The sequence below is a fragment of the Peromyscus maniculatus genome, chromosome 23, assembly GCF_049852395.1.
Source record: "Peromyscus maniculatus bairdii isolate BWxNUB_F1_BW_parent chromosome 23, HU_Pman_BW_mat_3.1, whole genome shotgun sequence".
NCBI lineage: Eukaryota > Metazoa > Chordata > Mammalia > Rodentia > Cricetidae > Peromyscus > Peromyscus maniculatus.
The window spans coordinates 39,416,131-39,436,506 of NC_134874.1; the positions used below are offsets into that span (position 1 = coordinate 39,416,131).

Below are 20,376 nucleotides of genomic sequence, written 5' to 3' on the forward strand. Positions count from 1 at the left end.
AGATAATTCCTCATCAGTAATATTTATGTGCCTAATTAGATTATTTGTATAATCATTTGAATATTTTGGATAGCTATTGTCTTTGAACATTTCCATGATTTCAAGTGGTGCATTATTCATTTGTTTTGTACAATTACCCTGACCCACAAAAGGCAAAACATGATTTCAATATTTGTTTTTTTTAATATATTGAGTTGGACAATTCAAATCAGGAAAAAATTACCTAGTGTATGGATGCTTTGTATGCGTTAGATACATGATAATTTCATGAACATGTGGAGTACATACACTGCAGGAAATCTGAAGCAATAAATTTAAACCATGTAAGATTCTAATTCAAGGGAGTACTATACAACCGAATATGGTAAAATAAGAGGCAAAAACACACATGGATCAAATTGAAATAATAATTATGGGCTAATTTAAGATATAGAGCTAGCTAGGTAGAAGCTTGCTATGGCCATACAATTTTAATTAGTAAAAGCCTCTGTGTGTTTACTTGTGGGATGACAGTGAGAGAGATTTGTTTTGCTCCATGGAGGTCCTAAATATTTCCACTGTGTACAGTGTATGTTTTCTGTATAGGGATATTACTCTCTTTACCAAAACCAGGAGCTTTGCAATAACTTTGCCTGCATCTTTAATTCACCAAGTTTGACCAAAGGTCAAGGCATTCCTTATTTATTTTTATTAGTTCTTTGTGAATTTTGTTAGTGGGTTTTGATGATTTTTCCCCACAATCTAGGGACTCTAGATTTAACCCCTATAGTTATCAGCTTAACTTTATGCCCTAAGTTTCAAACATGAAGTATATAAGGCTTGTCCATAGATGTCTGGATTCTTTGCTAATCCTCTGGAATGCTGTAGAGATATCAAAGATATTTTGCTTAAAAAATTGTATTTCTTCTTGGTAAGTATGTATCAAATGTCAAAAGCCTGTAATTCCTCAGTGAGTAGCAGATCTTCCTTGCTATCTCCCATCTTAATACATGGATTTAGTCCTCTCTGTGGTTGCAATAGGCCTGTGCATATTGTCACACTTAATGTGAGTTCATATGTTCAACTGCTTTCTTGTGCACCAAGAAATAGTTTCTTATAGTAAATCATAGCCACTGACTCTGACAATTTTCCACTCTTTCACAAGGATCCAGAATCCTTGTAGGAGTTGACGTGAAGTAAATGTCCCACTTAAGACTGATCATTCTCCACAATACAGAATATACATTGCTCATTTTTGTCTCTGTATTAGTCATTATCTGCTCCAAAGAGAAGCTTCTTTACATCCTAATTAAGTATGAGATCACTATTTTTGCAGTTTGGCATGTAACACCTATTTGTTTGGAAAATAAATACTTGAGTATAATGGAGATGACATTGTAAAAACAAATTTGGAAATAAGAAGCTTAAAGAGAATAGGTAATAGTGTTGGCTTCACTTGTGTTGTCTTAAGTAATTGAAAATACAATGCATGAAGTCATGAGTTAGTATTGTGAGATGTTTTGATCACATTCAGACACTCCTGAGACTACCCAATAAAGTTATACCTTGAATCAAGGGGTGGAACCAGTGACTAGCTGAGTGGAATTCGCCTCAGATGAGCCAGCAATTTGGATAGAGAAGATGGACAGGAAGGAAAGTGCCAGGACCAGAGTTTGCATGTGCTACTGGTTCTAGGATGAGGAAAGAGACACCAGGAATCAGAACAAGCAATACATGAAGAAGAGAGGTAGCAGCCACAAACTATGTGGAAGTATGTAGATTAGTAGAAATGGGTTTAATTTAAGGTATAAGAACTAGTTAAGATAAGCCTAAGTTATAGGCTGAACTTTCATAATTAATGAATCTCTGTCTTATTATCTAAGGGCTGGTGGACGGACTAGAATGGACTGCTACATAGTGGCTTATTTTTGCTCAGTGAATCAATTTGGATATATCTTCAGAGATTCACCCAGCATTTTGCGCATCATGATTCAAGAACCGGAAAATAATCCTTCACAGAAACAGATGATAAAGTGTTGGCTTCATATCTCCCTTTGCTGTGACATCTTTTTGGCCCAGTTGATCATGAGTTCCATGCAATGGTAATGTTAGTATTTTTGATATTTAATTGAGAGTTTGGTATATCCTGATTACAATAATATTATTCTGTTTTTATGTGTTTGCTTACCTTTTGTTTTTCCAGCCTGTGGTATTTTGATGACTTGTCTCTCACCTATTCAAATTAACTTCTGAAAGTGTCTGGACTTTGGGCTTTTTGTCAAAACTGTGATGGGGTTCAAATTGAGTGTCTTCTGTATTTAATCACATCCTGTACTACTATGTTCAATATCCTTTTCTTTGGGTCTTAGCTCCACATCTTCAGATATGAATTCAGGACCTGAAGCAATTGAGAAATCAGGAAAAGAGAAAGCAACCACAGCAGGGTGTGTATGGGAAATGAAGAGGAAGTGCAGTACACTAGTGATCTTAATGGGATATGACAAAATGGGATGGGGTGACTTTAGTTGGGATAGAGAGGGAGGTAAATACATAAGGGGAAAGAAGGGAAGGTAAATGAGAGGAAATGTGACAATTTCAATAAGAATCACACTATTAACTCTCTATATAAATATACCTAAAATACATGTAAGTCAACACACACACACACACACACACACACACACACACACACACACTTCATTTGTGAAGTTTCCATATGTCTGAATGCTTCTCTGAAGAGCAACAGAGCGCCTAAACAGATGTTAACACTTTTCATGGGATACAAATTTCTGAGTTTATTTCCAGTGTTGTCCAAGAAACTTGTAAAATACCAGAATTTAAGTTCCTGATGTGAGAAATAACATCTAATTTAGAAATAATACCCAGAGAACCTGAGTTAACACAATTCTGAAAATCTCCCCCAAATCTTGCTTCTGTATAAGAGATGTTCTTATTTAAAGTTCAAAGGGATAAATGGTAAGTAAGCAATTCTGATTGCAGAAGAAAGAGTTTCCCATAGAGTAGAGTGCACAGTGTTAAAAAATGAACTGGACACAGGACACATTTAAAGTGGAAGGAAGTGGTTTGAATGAGGCAGAAGTATACAGCAAGGATATCTAGAAGTTAGAAAATGGGAAGTAGAACAAAAAAATCCAATCTCCTGTAGAAATATTCTAAGTGAACTCATTACTTTATAAATTATTAAAATACAATGTAGTCTAAGGTGGGGTCTTCATTTATCATGGTATCTATTTCCTTGCTCTCCCACTCTGTCCTTGTTCCAGCTCAAACCTCCCATTTCCTTATCTTCTCATCCCCTATCCCTTGCCCTCAATTACCCACCCTCACCCCATTTGCACCCCATTTGCACCTGTACCTATTTCATTTGCACCTCCATCTATTTCTTTTTTGTTGGGCTCTCTATGCATCCCTCTTTGGGTCCTCCTTGTTAGCTATCTACTCTGGAGCTATGGGTTGTAGTCTGGTTATCCTTTGCTTTACATCTAGTATCCACTTATGAATTAGTATGTATACTGATACTACTTGCAATAGTTGAAAGGATGCCTGAACTGGCCTACTCCAGTAATCAGATTAGTGAATATCCTAAGTGTCATCATAGAGTCTTCATCTGGTAACTTAGGGAAACAGATGCAGAGATCCATAGTGGGGCATCAGGCCGAGCTGCGGGTGTCCAATTGATGAGAGAGAGGAGGGATTGTATAAGCAAGGGACATAGAGATCATAATGGGAAAATGCACAGAGATGGCCAGCCAACGTAGTGGAAAATCATGGACTGTGGACCAATAGATGTGGAGCCTTCATTGGACTGGACTAGGCCCTCTGGATAAGTGAGACAGTTGTTTAGCTTGAACTGTTTGGGAAACCCACACACAGTGGGTTCAGTATCTGTCCCTGGTACATGAGTGAGGTTTTTGGAGTCCAGTGCTTATGGTGGGACACCTTGTGCAGCCTTAGTGTGGTGGGGAGGGGCTTGGACCTGCCTTAACTGAATAAACCAGGATTTGTTGACCACCCATGTGAGACCTTGCTTTGGACGTGTTAGGAATGAGGGGTGGGTTGGGAGGGAAGGCTGGAGGATGGGAGGAGGGAGAAAAGGGGGATCTGTGATTGGTATGCAAAATGAATAGAAAATTTCTTAATAATAGAAATTTAAAAAATAAAAAGTAATGTGAACTCAGATACAGCCTGACTCAAGGTCATTTTTCTGCATCTCAATTTTTATGATCTCTCTGATATCAATGTCCACTTTGTTCAATTTCCACATTTTTCTCCCCACTCTAATGATAAGGTAAGGTGTTTTGATTTCCATCATACTGACATATGAATTGTAAATTACACATACATGTGGCAGATCACAGAAGGGGATCATAAGGCCTAGTGATAATATGAAATCCCAAGTATCAGACAATAAAATAAAAATGAGAACAAATCTGTGGCAGTCACATAGAAGAACTGAACGGCTTGTTCTGAGTTACCAAGGAGACAGTTTGTTGAAAAGATTTGAACCAGCCCACCCATCTATACACAGTGCATTTTTCTGTTAATGCTGTAAAACGGAACCAAATATGAGAGTTTAACACATGAGAACTATATTCTCCGACTACCTGAAACACAGAAATTCAAGCTGAAGGTTTCCCTGGATCTGCTGATTCTCTGAACATCTGAATAAAAGTGACTAGGTTTCCCTGAGAGTCAGATCATGATATCTCAGCAATTCTCTTTTCCATGTTCTCCATCTTGGCAATTGGTCTTTCCAGCCATATGAGGTCCAACAATAATGACCTTATCCACACTGATCACCTCATGAAATTACACATTTTCAATCGAAAGTCATATGTATCAGTGTTTAGAGGCTTAACAGAGCCATCTGTGAGACAAAAATTTAGAGTCATATATAACCTTTGTCAAGATAATGAAACTGCAGGCCCCTGTGACAATCAGTAAATGTAATTGTTTTCAGAACTTGCTCTTTATTCACAGATAAATATTGAAGTGTGTGGGATTATTAGGTTAGAAGCTAGCAGCTATATTCAACTTAGCCACTAAGGTTGCATAAAGTAATGGAATGGAACCTATGTGAAGTTATGGCTAACATATTGTGTATATATGCACACGTGAAATTAAATTTACAGTCATGGCACTTTCTACTCCTAAGTTAACTTCATTTAAAACATTAAGAAGGAACACTTTATACATGATGTATGTTGTATATAAGCTCTTGTTTGTTTATTTATTTATTTGGAGAGAATGGAAGGGGTATACTCAATACTTCACATTAAAGAAAACATAGTATCTGAATCTTTTCTCTGGATGTAGGGAATGATTGGGATTTTATATTAAAGAATGATTCATCATTGAAAAAACAAATAAAGCACAGTAAGTCTGAGTTCAAAAAGTAAACAAATCAAAATCTCACCATTGATTGAGCCATTTTTTGGAATTAGTGAATTCAGCCTATCAGTTTTCCAGTGTTGACACAGAGAACTTTTGAAGTATAGGGGGACATGGAAGAAATTTTGTTATGCAAACATGCAAGGTTTGCAGAAAAAGTGTTTTTAGATTCCCCCAGGTCATTAACATGATAGATTGGCATAGGGAATAATCAGTTTTAAAAAGCAGGATGTCCTACTGATTTTCATTGAACTATATCTGGTTGGGACATTTTCCAGAATGTTTTCCTTCTCATCTCCTCCCTTGCAAGGTCTTTGCATCATCCCGAGTCACTGTCTCATGTAACTTTTGTGATAGAGTGCTCTTGCCAAGTCCATTCAAGTGGAGTCATCACTGGGGTCTTGCTGGTCTGTCTTCCTAGATGAAGTCATGGGGCGTGTGGAAAAAGAAGATCCCAAATGAGTTTTGAAACTTGTTTTTATCCTGAGTGCAGGGTCTCAGATGGGAAGTCTCAGGGAAGAAAATTGTCTACAATTCTCCATGGAATGTAAAAGAGGCTTGTCAAAAATATCTGTGATTAAAGTAATGATGTCAGTCACCAAAACCAGTACAAACTCTTGTGCTCACAAATACTTGAGCTCTATAAGTAGCTGCTGAACACATTGGAATCTGTGTTACACTGTGGTAGACACTTGTATTTTATGATGTTCTCTTGGATTTTTCTTTTCTTGCTCCTGCAGGCTCTTGTTCCTTTTTACTCGTATGATGCTTTTCAGTGCGATTCCAAAGCACAACGTCCTTTACATAGTGATGGGAATGTGACGATTGCTGCACTTTTTTCACTTGTTAATTATTACTGCATGGATATATATGATTCTAGATGTGAAGAAGAAAAGGCAATACAGTAAGTGCTTTTAAAATTTATTCCTTTTCAGAATTCGGATTTCATTGTCTTCAACTAAGTTTGCATTCACATGAATTTAACTTTCATTTCCCATCCTGGCATTCCCTCTCCTGTATACACAGAACTCTTTTCCAGGTGTGTCTTCCTCCTGTTACCTTTTTCATCCCTCAAAGAAAGAAGAGTGTGTTTTACTTCATGTTATTTAGTAAAGTTGGTACTCTGAATGTCTCTACATTCCTCTGCCTTGCCTTTCGTTGTTCATGGCTTTCTCCACAGAGACAATGATTTTCAAAAGTTAACACATTGTTTTAGGCAGTTGTTAAAGTGTAGTTTTTTCCCTTTGAGAATATGTAATGCTATTAATTGCAGTGACTACAGAGTCTTCATATGATGATAGAGTGACAGGGACTGCCTTTGTTAGCTGCTGCTGTTTTGGAAGTCAGAATATGAGAACTTGGTTTTGGGACCTCATCTGTTAAAATGATTTCAAAATGAAATACAATTTTTGTGTATAAATCTGATTAGTAATCTTTTAGATTCTGTCAATCTTGTACCATACTCTCCATTTCATTCCAGTTTTTCTAATTATTTACATCTGTTCTTCAAGACACATAGATATTGTTGGTGACCTCTGCTGGTTTTATCTTAGTTTGATGCCAGTTGGATTAGAGGCCATGGAAGACAATGGCAGTAGCACTGAGTGGACTCTGCTGGAGAGAATGTCTAAGCAGGATTCTTTGTGAAGGATGTGGGATTTGTTTTACTCCATGCAGACATTTCTGAAGCCATAGAATCCACTTATTAAGGTCTGAAATGGAGGAAGATGGCTTGTGTTCAATTTAGAACAAAACCCTGGAAAATGGAAATGCAGAAACAACGTATAGGGGAAGAGTCAGCAGATGGACAATTAAGAAAATAGATACATTTATGAAGTGCTGATACAATTGTGTTTTTGCTGAAACCTGGATGCAGTGCTAATTCATCAGTCCTGGGGATATAGAGCAGGAAAAATGATCAGGGAGGCAAAGTTGATAGATATAAGTATGCATTGACAGCTTAGTCTGAAATAGACACAGCAAATGTGGTGACAGAAATCCATTTGCAGGAATGTGCCTATGTTCCCTTATGTGGAATGTGGGTTTGAATTGCATTTTCCTCTCATGCTTGATTTTCCTCACATTTTGATTGTATGCACATAGGTATTTTCTTTCTCATAATCGTAACAAAAAGTACATGGATTGTGTGGCCAGGAATATATTCATCACATTAATATTTTTGTGTCTTAATTTCTAATTTTATTTTACTTTCATGCAGTCCTAATTTTAAAAAAAATAAGTTTTATATATATATATATATATATATATATATATATATATATATATAGTTATACTAGGTATATATACATATTACAAGTAAGTATTTCCTTTCAGATTAATGTATATTAATTCATATGAGCAGGATAGCTAGTTTCCTTGTCAGGTAGATTTTTTAAATGTATTTTATGAGTGGACCACAATATCCTAAGAGACTTCAAACAGAGAATCTCTCTACTCATCTATGAGCATCATTTTTAACATTCACTTAAAGGTAAAGCTTACATGACAAGTCAATATGGCATTTGAACAATGCAATTACAAGTAGATCTGTTGTGTTGAGAAACTGAAACATGCAACCTTCTCTCCCATCGGATGATCCCCCCTTGTTACTTAGCTTCTATGGGTCTGTTAATTGTAGTGTAGTTCTATTTATAGCTAATATCCACTTATAAGTGAGTACATACCATGTTTGTGTTTCTGAGTCCGGGTTATCTCACCCAGGATGACCTTTTCTGGTTCCATCCATTTGCCACCAAATTTCATGACGTTATTTTTTTAAAAAGTGAGTAATACTTCATTGTGTTAATGTGCCACAATTTATTCATACACTCACCAGTTGAAAAGCATCTAGGTTCTTTTCTAGTTCACGGCTAGTACAAATAAAGCTGCTATGAACAGAGTTGGACAAAAACCATTGTGATATGTTAGAGCATCCTTTGGGTGTATTTTCCAGGAGTCGTAAAGCTGGGTCTTGATCTACATCTATATTTAATTTCCTGAGAAACCAACATATTGATTTCCAAAGCTGCTGCACAAGTTTTCATTCCCACCATTATTGTAGGAGTGTTCCCCTAGTTCCATATTCTCACCAACATGAACTGTCACTGGAATTTTTGATCTTAGCCATTTTGAAATGTGTAAGATGGAAGACCAGTGTTCTTTTTATTTGCATTTGCCTCATGTCTAAGGATGTTAAACATTACTTTAAGTGATTCTCTGCCATTTGAGATTCTTCTGTTGAGCACCTCTGTTTAGGTCTGTACCCCATTTTTTAATTGGATTATTTGGTTTCCTAATGTTTAGTTTCTTGATTTTAGTATATTTTGGATATCAGCCCTCTGTCAGATATGTAGTTGGTTAAGATCTTTTCCCATTCTGTAGACTGCAGTTTTGTGCTTTTGACAGTGTCCTTTCTCTTACAGAAGGTTTTCAGTTTCATGGAGAATATATTCCTTGATAGTTTGGACATCATAATGTTTCTAATTAGGTGCTTTCTTCCTAATAAATGTATTTCATGTTACAGGACAAAGATTTGCTTTGTGGCTATTCTAAAATTTCTCACAATTCCTTTCAAATAGGTTCATATTTCTTTTTGTGAAAATAAAAATGTGAAGTTCAAGACTGATCAAAACTTTCCATTTTTAATTTCACTATTCATTTTTTTCTTGTATACCCACAGTCTACAAATATAAGTACTTCAATTCTACTATTCCATTTACCTTCATTAATAATGTGATCTGCATGTCACTTAAAGTTCCCTAAAATATCAATGGATTAACCACCCATTTTTTCCAGTCTTTCATGTTATCCTTTTAAGTGAATTTCTAACATATTCTATCTCCTTTGATTTTTTAATGGAAATGATGTGAATTGAAAAACATTCAGAAATCCACAGTGGACATTTTGTTCTGTTTCTCCTTTGCTCATGTATCTTTGTTTTGCTCTACTGGAAACAATCAATGCTTAATATGTTATTTTATTTTTATGTGTACTTAATGATCAATGATGTTAAAACTTTGTAGGTGCTAGCTGTATGAGTTTTTCTTTGGTACAAGATTAGTTCATGTCATTACCGATTTGCTGGTTGGAGGCTGTTTTACCTTGATTTAAAACTCCTTCAGTTATCTGAAAATATTTGACATTAGTCCATGAACTAAAGAACAAATGGAATGTGTTTTCTCCTATTATACAGTGTTCTGATTAAAGTTTTCTTTGTTGTAGGGAATAATATTTTGTAGTTCCATATTCATTTTGTGTGATCCCTTCTTTTCATATCTGAGGCTAATTTGTGTAACACTGGCATTCTCTTCAGTAAGTTCTTGCCTACACTAATGTCTTGACAATTATTAACTGTGTATTCTCCTATCACATTCAGTGTTTCATATTTAAGCTAAGGACTGTGATCATTTTTAATTGATTCCTATACAAGTTGTAGGAAAATGGTTGCTTTTCACTCTACTGCCTGTTGATACCCAGCCTGTCAGCTGCCTTTGTTGTATAGGATCTTTGTCCTCAACTGTCCATTTTCCTCCTTGCCTAAAAAATGTTTGGCTGTACCATTGATGTGTAAATATAATTACAACTACCTAGAAGTACAAGCTTACCCCAGGATAGTGATTATCATCAAGAAATCTAACCATGTGTATTTGAAAGTCTGTTGGCAAACAGAAATCATTATTTGATATTGGTGTGCATTGAGATGTACAGAGATATTAGGGAAATTGTTTTGGAGGCTCATCAAATTTCCAAAATAGAAATAAAATGACATATGAAACAGTATTCCAATTCTGGCCTCCAGAAAACTCTACATTCAGTCATGGAGATTTTCTATATCTGTGAATAATATTCTTATCAATTTTTTGCTTTTAGTTATTGTTTGGTTTTGTAATTTAAAAACATTTTTAATCTTATTTTTTTATTTAATTTTTCAGTATAAAATTAAATTTATTACAATATGTTTACATAACTAGATACGCATTTCTACAAAATATTAACCATTTCTTCATGATGAGAAAATTTTCTTTTCTTTTCTAATACTTCAAATACATGTGTGTGTGTGTGTGTGTGTGTGTGTGTGTATGTTTCTTGAATTTGTGGATAAATATTATTATAGCATGAATACTTTAGTTTTCAAATTCTACAAATTTTTTTCATTTTACAAGGTTTGTTTTATTTTTATTCTACACATTAAGATTTATTTTATCTCTATTGTCAGTATTATTGTGTGTATTACTACTCAGTGGATTTTTTTTAACTTTTCACATTTGCATGTATATATATATATGTATATATATATATAGTACTTTGAATACATGACGTAGAGGATAAAGGTAAGTCCCAGGATTAGAAATTTCAAAGCCACATATCATGATATATATTCTGGAATCCAGGAGATGTAATTCCAGTGAAAGAATGGACTTGGTAGTGAGGTGGTAGCAAGCAGACAGAAATCAAAGTTTCCTTCTCTCGTGTCCTTATATAGGCTTCCATCATATATGAACTGCATTAAATGTGTGTCTTCCTGCCTAAAGTTCCAGATTACATACGTGTCTTAAATAACTGGATTAAAAGACTGTTTCGCTACCTCTAAGGTTCAGATTATACATAGTGATGTAGATAACCAAAGTTAGCCATTGCAGTTTCACCCTTTGCCAAATGAATACACAATGATAACTCCTTTTGGTGTGATTAGTATCCAAACGAACAGACCACGAGACATAGGAGGTTTATCAAATACATTTCCTATGTACTGTGAGAATATTCTATCAATGCGGAGACCTTAAGTAAAATCTGTCTCTTCTCTCTCAATGACACCAAGTTTCCTTCTCACCAATGTTCTCCATAGAGAACCCATGAATTCATGAGGGATACTTACAGAAAATAAATAAGGTATTTCTGATGAGAGAGTGATGAAACAGAGTTAGTCACTGTGGGACTGTGACACAGTGGCCACCATTTTGGACTGTCCAAAGTGGTCACATGTACCAAGATGGTGTAGAAGTCACATGACATATGCATTCTTTATCATACCATTAGCAATGTTAGTAGCCAAGTTATATAGTTGTTCCCATTTAATGAAGATCCTCAAGTCATGTGTTCAATAAACCAGGTCATATTTTCTTTTCAAAATGAACTCAGCTTCAGAGTAATATAATTTCATCTATTATCAGGGCTTTCAAAGATGTTGTGTAATTCACTTTGTGTGGGAGGTAAGAACATAGTGAAAGAATAAAGAAAGAGGCAGGCAACAGAGGAAAATAAAACAAGTAGCACAAAGTACCCAAGAGGATTTAAGTCATGACTGTAGGCTGTTAAAATACAGGAAACTCAATACATTCAAACTCATGCACATTCTGCTCTTCATTATATGGCTCTTAGAAAGGAGAGGGGAGATGGCAATGGGAGAGAGGAAGAGATGTGCATGGGTGTGGGAAGCTATAACCCCTGCCAGGTTCATATCCAAGATTGCTTGGGGTTGATGCATGTGACACAGGCAGACATCCCCATAAGCGTCATTGATCTTTAATCAGAAGAACTGAAAGGCTGCAGTCTCCATCTATATACAGACAGAGTGAATGTGGTGTGGAAGCCTTGAAGTTTTTTTTGTACAGAACAGGGGAACCTTAAAGGATGTAAGTGTCCCTTTCCTGGTTATTTCACTAAAGCATCAAAGAATTATGTTTGCGTTTTCCCATACTAGAGATTCCAAGGTTTATATCAGTCCAGGTTAATGTTCCAGGCCAGAAATTTTAGATACACCTGAGGCTTTTAGTTAATTAAAACATCACTAACCATATATACCATGACATTAAAACTATAACCATTAAATTGATGACAAAAAATTGTTTGTAGATATATAATAGTGACAGTATAAAGGCCATTGTTACTATATCATGAGGATGTGGCCCAACATCTTACCAAAAGATATGATGTGAGTCCCCATCATAAGTATTGACAATCTTTCTCTCCAGGTTCAAATTGAGGAGCTACCAGTTTACTTTGGCCTTCATATTTGCCATTGAGGAGATCAACAGGAACACTCATATCCTACCCAACACATCTCTAGGATTTGAGCTATATAATGTAATAAACAATCACCTGGATATTATGCGGGAAACTTTACTTTTCCTCATAGGAATGAGAATAAATATCCCCAATTACACATGTAGAAGGGAGAACAAACCTGCTGCCTTACTTACAGAAACATCATGGGAAACGTCTATACAAATTGGGAGACTACTGAATCTTTACAAATATCCACAGGTGAGGGACATGGCTGTGAGACAACAAGAAACTCATATTAAACTAGAGACATTTCAGGTGTTTTCAAATGTGAAGAAGTAAGCCTGTGGCTTTCATCTATTGGAGAATAAATCAGGCATTTGTTTATGTCCTTATATACTTTGCTTACGAGAGAGAAGAGAAAGAGGGTGGAGCTTATAGTCAGTGTTTAGAAAACTCTGTTTCTTGTGACAAATTCTTCATAAATGTCTTCAGAGAAAGGATGGGAGTTTAAAATACCATGAGCATAAGTTAGTCTATACCAATCCAAAGTGTCACCTCAGGTTTAAGACTGTATTCTATGTCAATCTTTTCACTCTTGTTTCCTATTTGAAATTTTCTTTAGATTACTTTTGGGCGATTTGACATTATCCTAAGTGACAGAGGCCAATTTTCTTCTCTCTACCAGACAGCACCCAGGGACACATTTCTGTCACATGGCATTGTGATTTTGATGGTTCATTTCAGCTGGACCTGGGTGGGACTGGTTCTCATAGATGACCACAATGCAGCTGAGATTCTATCCAACTTGAGAGGAGAGATGGATAGAAACAGAGTGTGTATAGCTTTTGTAGAAATGATTCCATTCAACTGGATGAACTCTGACTTTAAATCCAGAACAATGCATCCACAGATCCTGAAATCATCTGCAAATGTGGTTATCATTTATGATGTCACTAAATCTTTATATGCTATAATAATATATATAAGTATACATTCAAGTGCTTGGAAAGTCTGGATCATAAAGTCACAATGGGATGTAACTACTGATGTTCCTTATTTCATATTTGATCCATTCCATGGTAGTCTCATTTTTGCACATCCCCATGCTGAGATTCCTGATTTTAGGAAGTTTATCCAGACATACAACCCTTCCAAATATCCAGGAGATCATATCCTTGCTCTTCTTTGGAACACATATTTCAATTGCTCTTTTTCTGGACCTGATTGTAAAAGTTTGGTTAACTGTCTACCCAATGCTTCTTTGGAAATGTTGCCTGGAAATGCTTTGGAAATGGACATGAGTGAAGAGAGTTACAATGTATATAATTCTGTATATGCTGTGGCTCACAGTCTCCATGAGATGACTGTCAAACAAGTAGAAATCCACCATCATAGCAATGGGGCAGTAAATACCTACCCTTGGGAGGTAATTTCTCTTCCTGTATATTTTATACATAGCCCTGTGACATAGGGAGGTTTCTAAGGAACACACTACATGATTGTATACAGTGGCAGGTTTTATACAAAAAAGCACCTGAGAGACTGTATAAAATTTATCATCTAGAAGTCTTTGTGGACACGTGTGTTATTGTTCACGATTAATGAGTGGTAATAAGAATATTTAAATGTATGTATCTCATCATTTATTTTGTGTTACAATTAACATCAGAATCTTGCTATCCTCAATTGAAACCCCATTAATTTAAGCATATTTCAGAACAGAAATAGGAGAATTAGATCGTAAAATGTCAAATGCTATTACATCCTTAAAGTTTAAATTCTGAATCTATGGGTGAAAGTCTTAACTGACCATTTTATTACATTTTGGATTTAAACGCCCCAAATTACACCTTGAAACTTTGAGTAGATTACTTAAATATTTGAATTTCAAGGTTTTGGTATTTGCATGAATCAACATTCATGGAGTAAATATTTTTGTTTGTCTACTTGTTATTGTATAAGTGTGTGTGAATTCTTTCTTTTGAAATAACAGTCTAGAAACATGATATATTCATTTTAATTCTTCATCCATTAAAATGTTGATAGCTTGGTATAGCTTGCAATTAATGTCAGGGATTTGGGTCACTGAGACCTATAACTTCATTGGATTCTGTTGAGCCTTTGTGGGAATAAATTAATCATAAAGTTCTGCATTTCTTTTAGCTACATCCTTTTCTCAAGAATATCCATTTCAAAAATGGTGCTGAAAAACTTATGGTTTTGGATTCACAAAGGAGATTAGATGCAGAATATGATATTCTCAACCTCTGGAATTTTCCAGATGGTCTCAGACAAAAGATAAAAGTTGGAACATTTTCTCCAAATGCTCCACAGGGCCAAGAACTGTTTCTCTCTGACCATATGATACAGTGGGGTATAAGATTTCCAGAGGTGGGCTGGATCTTATCTCATTTTTTTGATCCTTATGTCAATAGAGATTTGTTTGTGGATGTAAGATTGTTGGTTCCTTACTGAATGCCCATCTGCGTGCCCCAAACTACTGACATTTGAGAAAGTTTTTGTTGCCTTATACAAAATGTGATTGATTGTTTTTCCATACTTTTATCTTTGGACACATTTCCCAATAATAAATACAGTGTCTATTTATTAAGTTTTCTTTCCTGACCTGAAACCACCTGTCATGAGTAGTAATTTGACTCCCAGATTAGGAAATATCAGGACATGATCATTTTGCTTTCAGGCATCTGGCAATGCACTGTAGCATGGAGGGCTCATGTACATGGGTTAATTACTTATCTTCCTGATGAAAAAAGAAAAAATTTGTCAAACAACCAAAAAAAAAAAACCAAAAAACAAAAAATGAATAGGCTGACATTACTTAAAACCAATGACTTATATAGTTCACACTTGGTGTGAGCAGTTCATAATGATTCAGGCAATCATGTTGGCAGGAATGTGAGAAAGTGAGTCATGTGGTATCTTCAGTCAGAAAGTAGAGAGATGTGAACACTCTCTTCTCATACTTTTTTCATTTTTTTCTGTCCTTAACTACATCCAATGAAATGGAATACCTAATTATTGAATATGTCTTCCCACTTCAAATACCTTAATGTAGATCATCTCTCAAAGAAAGTCACAGAGAGAAGTTTATATACTAACTCTGAGTCCTGTCTAGTAAACAAATGTGAATTAAGCATGACTTGGGAAACAATGATACTCTCACTCGAGCAGTCATGAAGTATACAACAAGAAGAGGATGGCATTACAGTTGCCCATTGAAACGTGTACTCAGTTAGCAAACTTCTTATTTTGCCCAACCTCTTATATTTTCACAATTGTTCAGATTTCTATTATCTCTAGACCATTATTTAAACACATTGATCTTCATGTATATACTATATTGAAATTAGAAGCATCAAAACAAGAATGTGCAAAGAATAATTATAAAAACTTGCCATTTCATTGTCCAATATTAAGAAATAATATTTTTTTGTTTTAAAACTATACACTCCTTAGTATTTCCTTTTCACTATTTAATTCCCAGCTTCCTCACTCTGTGTGCAGTGAGAGCTGTGTTCCTGGATTCAGGAAATCACCCCAGGAGGGCAAGGCTGCCTGCTGCTATGATTGTACTCGTTGTCCAGACAATGAGATTTCCAATGAGACAGGTAAGTGCCAGTCTAACTGGTGTATTCCCCACCTCTCCACAGTGTTCTGCAATTTCTAAGCTGATAAGTTCTGGGAAGGAAAATTAGGGATAAGTCCTGTGGTTTATTCACTTATAAGTATAAATAATTTGGTTCATATTATCATCATTTTAAAACATTTTATTTTTTGAGACAGGGTTTCTCTATGTAGCTTTGCCTTTCCTAGAACTCGCTTTGTAGACCAAGCTGGCCTCGAACTCACAGAGATCTGCCTGCCTCTGCCTCCCGAGTGCTGGGATTAAAGGCATGCGCCACCACATTTTAAATGGTGCTCAGGCCATTGAATCTCATACTTGATTCATGTATTTGATCCACTGGAGCCATTGTTCCTTTCAGAGAACAAATTTACCAGTCACAGAATAGTCAGCTTTATTTCACCATGGCATTTAACACACACACACACACAGACACACACACACACACACACACACACAGACACGCACACACGCACACATGCACACACTTGCATAGGCACACACACATGCACATGCAAAAACACACATTATAAATACTGAATTTTCTTGGCATTTCAAAGCATATTTAGTTCATGATTGGCAGATATTTAAAGATCAGACCCTTATGCCACTCATTGCATAATTTAAGTCATGGTTCTAGGTTTATCAGATGTGATCAGAATGATCATATTTGATTTACCTGTGGATATGTTCTAATATATTGTTTTAGATTCTTTTTCTTTTTGTTTTATCTGTGAGTGTTTGGCCTGCATGCATGTATGTGCACATGTACATGCTTAGTGCATATGAAAGTTAGAAGAGGGTTTCAGAACTCCTGGAGGTGGAGGCACAGATAACATTGATATTTTTGTGGGCGCTTGCAACTGAAACTAGGTCTTCCTTAAGAGAAATAGTATCCTGAACCACAGAACCATTTATCTACCTTCATCTTTTTGATTTCTAGTATAAATAACTTTCAACATTCCCTTAAAGGGTATTTTTCTTCCCCTTTTTCCTCCATCCTCCATCCATATGAGTACTAAAACTTCAAGCTCCTTAACTTCCATGGAGTGGGATGTGCTTTAGTAACATAGGTATTTAATATCTAAAACATGTCGTGAACCAGAATATAACCACTAGGGAAGTATGTCAATAACTATTATGAGAATCTTTTATTGAACACAATTATCTTAAATCAATAGTTGCTATGTCTCAGGAATTTGAGTCTAGATTTGTATAACTTCTGTGTTAATTTGATTAACATAAGCTAAAGAATGTAATAAGTACTCACTGATTCATTGTATACAATTGATTCTATTTTAAACAAGTTAATGGAAGCATTATTGAACATAGAGGTATTTTATGGGTATGATGGTAAATTATGGGATGATGCCTTGTGACAACTAGGTGAAATGGCACATCATGACTTCTGTAATGATACTGTTGTGAATAAGTGATGCATAAATGCAAACCTTTGGTCTTTTAACAAGGCAGGACACTAAATTTGAAGGACTCTCTTTTCCAGGAATAGGTGGACAAAGTAGAGGAACTTTATGTCAGAATATATCCAAAGACAAGAAAATAGGCATGAGACAATTGAGAACACTGAATGTTCAAAGCACACACAAACTCAATGTTGAATATGGAGAGGATACTAATGAGGATTCTTCAACATTAATGTCTAGTGAGAATTTTTCATATATTAATTGGAATACTTTGAGTAACAATGTTTTTCCTGAATACACAGATGTTTTAACTTTATTTCATAAAGACAGAAACTTGCAAATTATTTGGTGGCTTTAATTTGCCAAATTTAAACCATTCATAATGAGACTGACTATACAGATCATCAAAGACTTAATGTGCGTATAGGTACTCTGTGTACATTAGGGCCATGGTAAGTTCATGAACATGCTAATTTTATTCATTGGAGAAAACTAAAAACATCAATATCAAACCTAGATGTTTGTAGTTTAAGTAGATACTTAAATTATTACAAGTAAGAAAGAATAATATACAACATAAATGCTAAATATTTGAAATTAAGGAATCCTAAACCTCAAATCCTATAGAGTGAGGTGTATCTATATTTTAAAAATCATATTTAAATCTTTATTTAATGTGTATCATGACTTATGTACCCTGTGCATTTACAAAATAATATGTGGAGTTGCACAGATGAATCATTCATCATTTGATAGAAACCATTATAAATAAACACATGGAATATAGTAGAGACAAATTGCCTTGGGAGTGTGAGCACAACAGGAAGGCACATCTGGAAGAAACAAATAAAATGCTGGTAATGGAATAAAGGATGCTACAGACTCTAGCAAAAAGATGAATTCAATAGATTTTTAATTAAAATTTTCAACACCAATTAAGTTGCAAATTTCACTTTGCAAAAATATCAAGTATTTTAGTTGTATGAAATGGAAATATTTTAATGAAAATATGTAATAAATAGATTGACATTTATATCTTGAATTCAAGATAAAACATACAAATTATAAATGATAAAGTATCACAGAACTTATCCCATGATCAACTAAAACTAAACCCAGAGTTTCATATCTATCTGTTCAACAGATATTTTCTCCCTGGGAATGATTAAACAGATTCACAAGGGGATTTTTTCCATCTTTCAAGAATCTAATGATTCTCATTCCCACAAGAATTATCAGAGAATGAACAGTTTGAAGAATTCAATAAATTCAATGTAAATAGATAAGTTTTGATATTAGGATTGAGAAAAACATTAAAAGAAAGACATACCAAAGCATGTAATTTTTACTTAACTCACATGAAAAAGTCACACAAGGGAATACAGAAAGAGGCGATTATAGGATCAAGTTAGGTTTGTGTAATTTAATTCAATAATTTAAGACAATATAAAGAAAAATACAAATTATCACTTAATTGAAAACATTTTTAAATATAACAGTGAAAAGTACAGACTTGTCAGTATCGATGTGGAATGGTTGATTAGATATCATTGGGTAATCACCACTATTGAATGGTAATCATCACTATTGAAAACTTGTTTACTTTAGTCTCAAACATGAAAAGTAAATGTGGGCAACTGCCAGAGAGCTGGTGCTGGGAAGTGGCTTGAGATCAAATGAGAACCTGTGCAGAGACTCACAATAACTTTAATTCCTCAGTAGATGTGGATCATTGTGTGAGGTGTCCAGAAAGTCAATATGCAAACACAGAGCAGAATGAATGCCTCCAGAAAGCAGTGACATTTTTGTCTTATGAAGACCCTTTGGGATTGACACTCACCTACTTGGCCCTGGGCTTCTCTGCCCTAACAACTGGTGTTCTTGGTGTCTTTATAAAGTACCACCACACTCCCATTGTCAAGGCCAACAATCAGACTCTCTCTTACATTCTGCTCATCACTCTGATCTTCTGTTTTCTCTGTCCATTGCTCTTCATTGGCCATCCCAATACAGCAACCTGTATCCTGCAGCAATACACATTTGCAGTTTTATTCACAGTGGCTCACTCCACAGTCTTGGCCAAAACTGTTACTGTGGTTCTGGCTTTCAAGATCACATTTCCAAGAAGACTGATAAGGTGGATAATGATATCCAGGTCTACTAATCTTATCATTCCTGTCTGCACTCTTATCCAACTTGTGCTCTGTGGAATTTGGGTGAGCACCTCTCCTCCCTTTATTGACTCAGATGCTTACACTGAACATGGACACATAATTATTCTATGCAACAAGGGCTCCACCATTGCCTTTCATTCTGTCCTTGCTTACCTCTGCTCCATGGCACTTGGGAGCTACACTATGGCTTACCTGTCCAGGAACCTGCCTGACACATTCAATGAAGCCAAGTTCATCAGTTTCAGCATGTTGGTGTTCTTCAGTGTGTGGGTCACCTTCCTTCCTGTCTACCACAGCACCAAGGGGAAAATCACTGTGGCCATGGAAGTCTTCTCTATTTTGACTTCCAGTGCAGGTCTCCTAGGTTGCATCTTTGTCCCCAAGTGCCATATTATTTTGTTCAGACCACATAGAAATGTGCTTCATCATGTTAGGAACAAAGGACATTTTAAAGGAAAAGTCAATTTTACAGCATAGTCCATGTTTTTATTAATTATACAGAAGTCTTCCATCTTGTCTACCACCAAAGTTATAGTTGTCACAGATAAAATAGTGATTTCAAATTTTATATGTTTTGATTTCTTTTATTGATGATCCAATTTTCTTCTCTCAATTCTAATATTATTTACAAATTTCTCTAAATTAGAAAGTTGAATTCATAAGAAAATATTGTGTTCTCTATACTAAATAAGAGATGAATGAGATGTGTATGTATTTTCACCTCTTCAACACTGCATTG

The 20,376-nt window shown here is 35.4% G+C and overlaps 1 protein-coding gene across 1 annotated transcript; it reads left to right on the forward strand.

The window, feature by feature from the left end:
* Positions 1 to 1,965: 1,965 nt before the first annotated feature.
* LOC143270420 (vomeronasal type-2 receptor 116-like) lies at positions 1,966 to 20,114 on the forward strand. Its single transcript, XM_076560347.1, has 8 exons — positions 1,966 to 2,081; positions 2,349 to 2,521; positions 9,071 to 9,134; positions 12,363 to 12,654; positions 13,019 to 13,822; positions 14,560 to 14,787; positions 15,902 to 16,025; positions 19,186 to 20,114. The coding sequence occupies exons 1-8, from the start codon at positions 1,966 to 1,968 to the stop codon at positions 20,112 to 20,114; spliced, it is 2,730 nt and encodes a 909-aa protein (XP_076416462.1).
* Positions 20,115 to 20,376: the final 262 nt, after the last annotated feature.

Bases quoted from the DNA above. Each gene is read 5' to 3' on its own strand.
- LOC143270420 (XM_076560347.1), top strand. From the start codon at position 1,966: ATGATTCAAGAACCGGAAAATAATCCTTCACAGAAACAGATGATAAAG. The intron at 2,522-9,070 runs GTAAATACATAA...GTATACCCACAG, and splicing joins TAGTTGGGATAGAGAGGGAG to TCTACAAATATAAGTACTTC. The intron at 16,026-19,185 runs GTAAGTGCCAGT...ATTCCTCAGTAG, and splicing joins TGAGATTTCCAATGAGACAG to ATGTGGATCATTGTGTGAGG.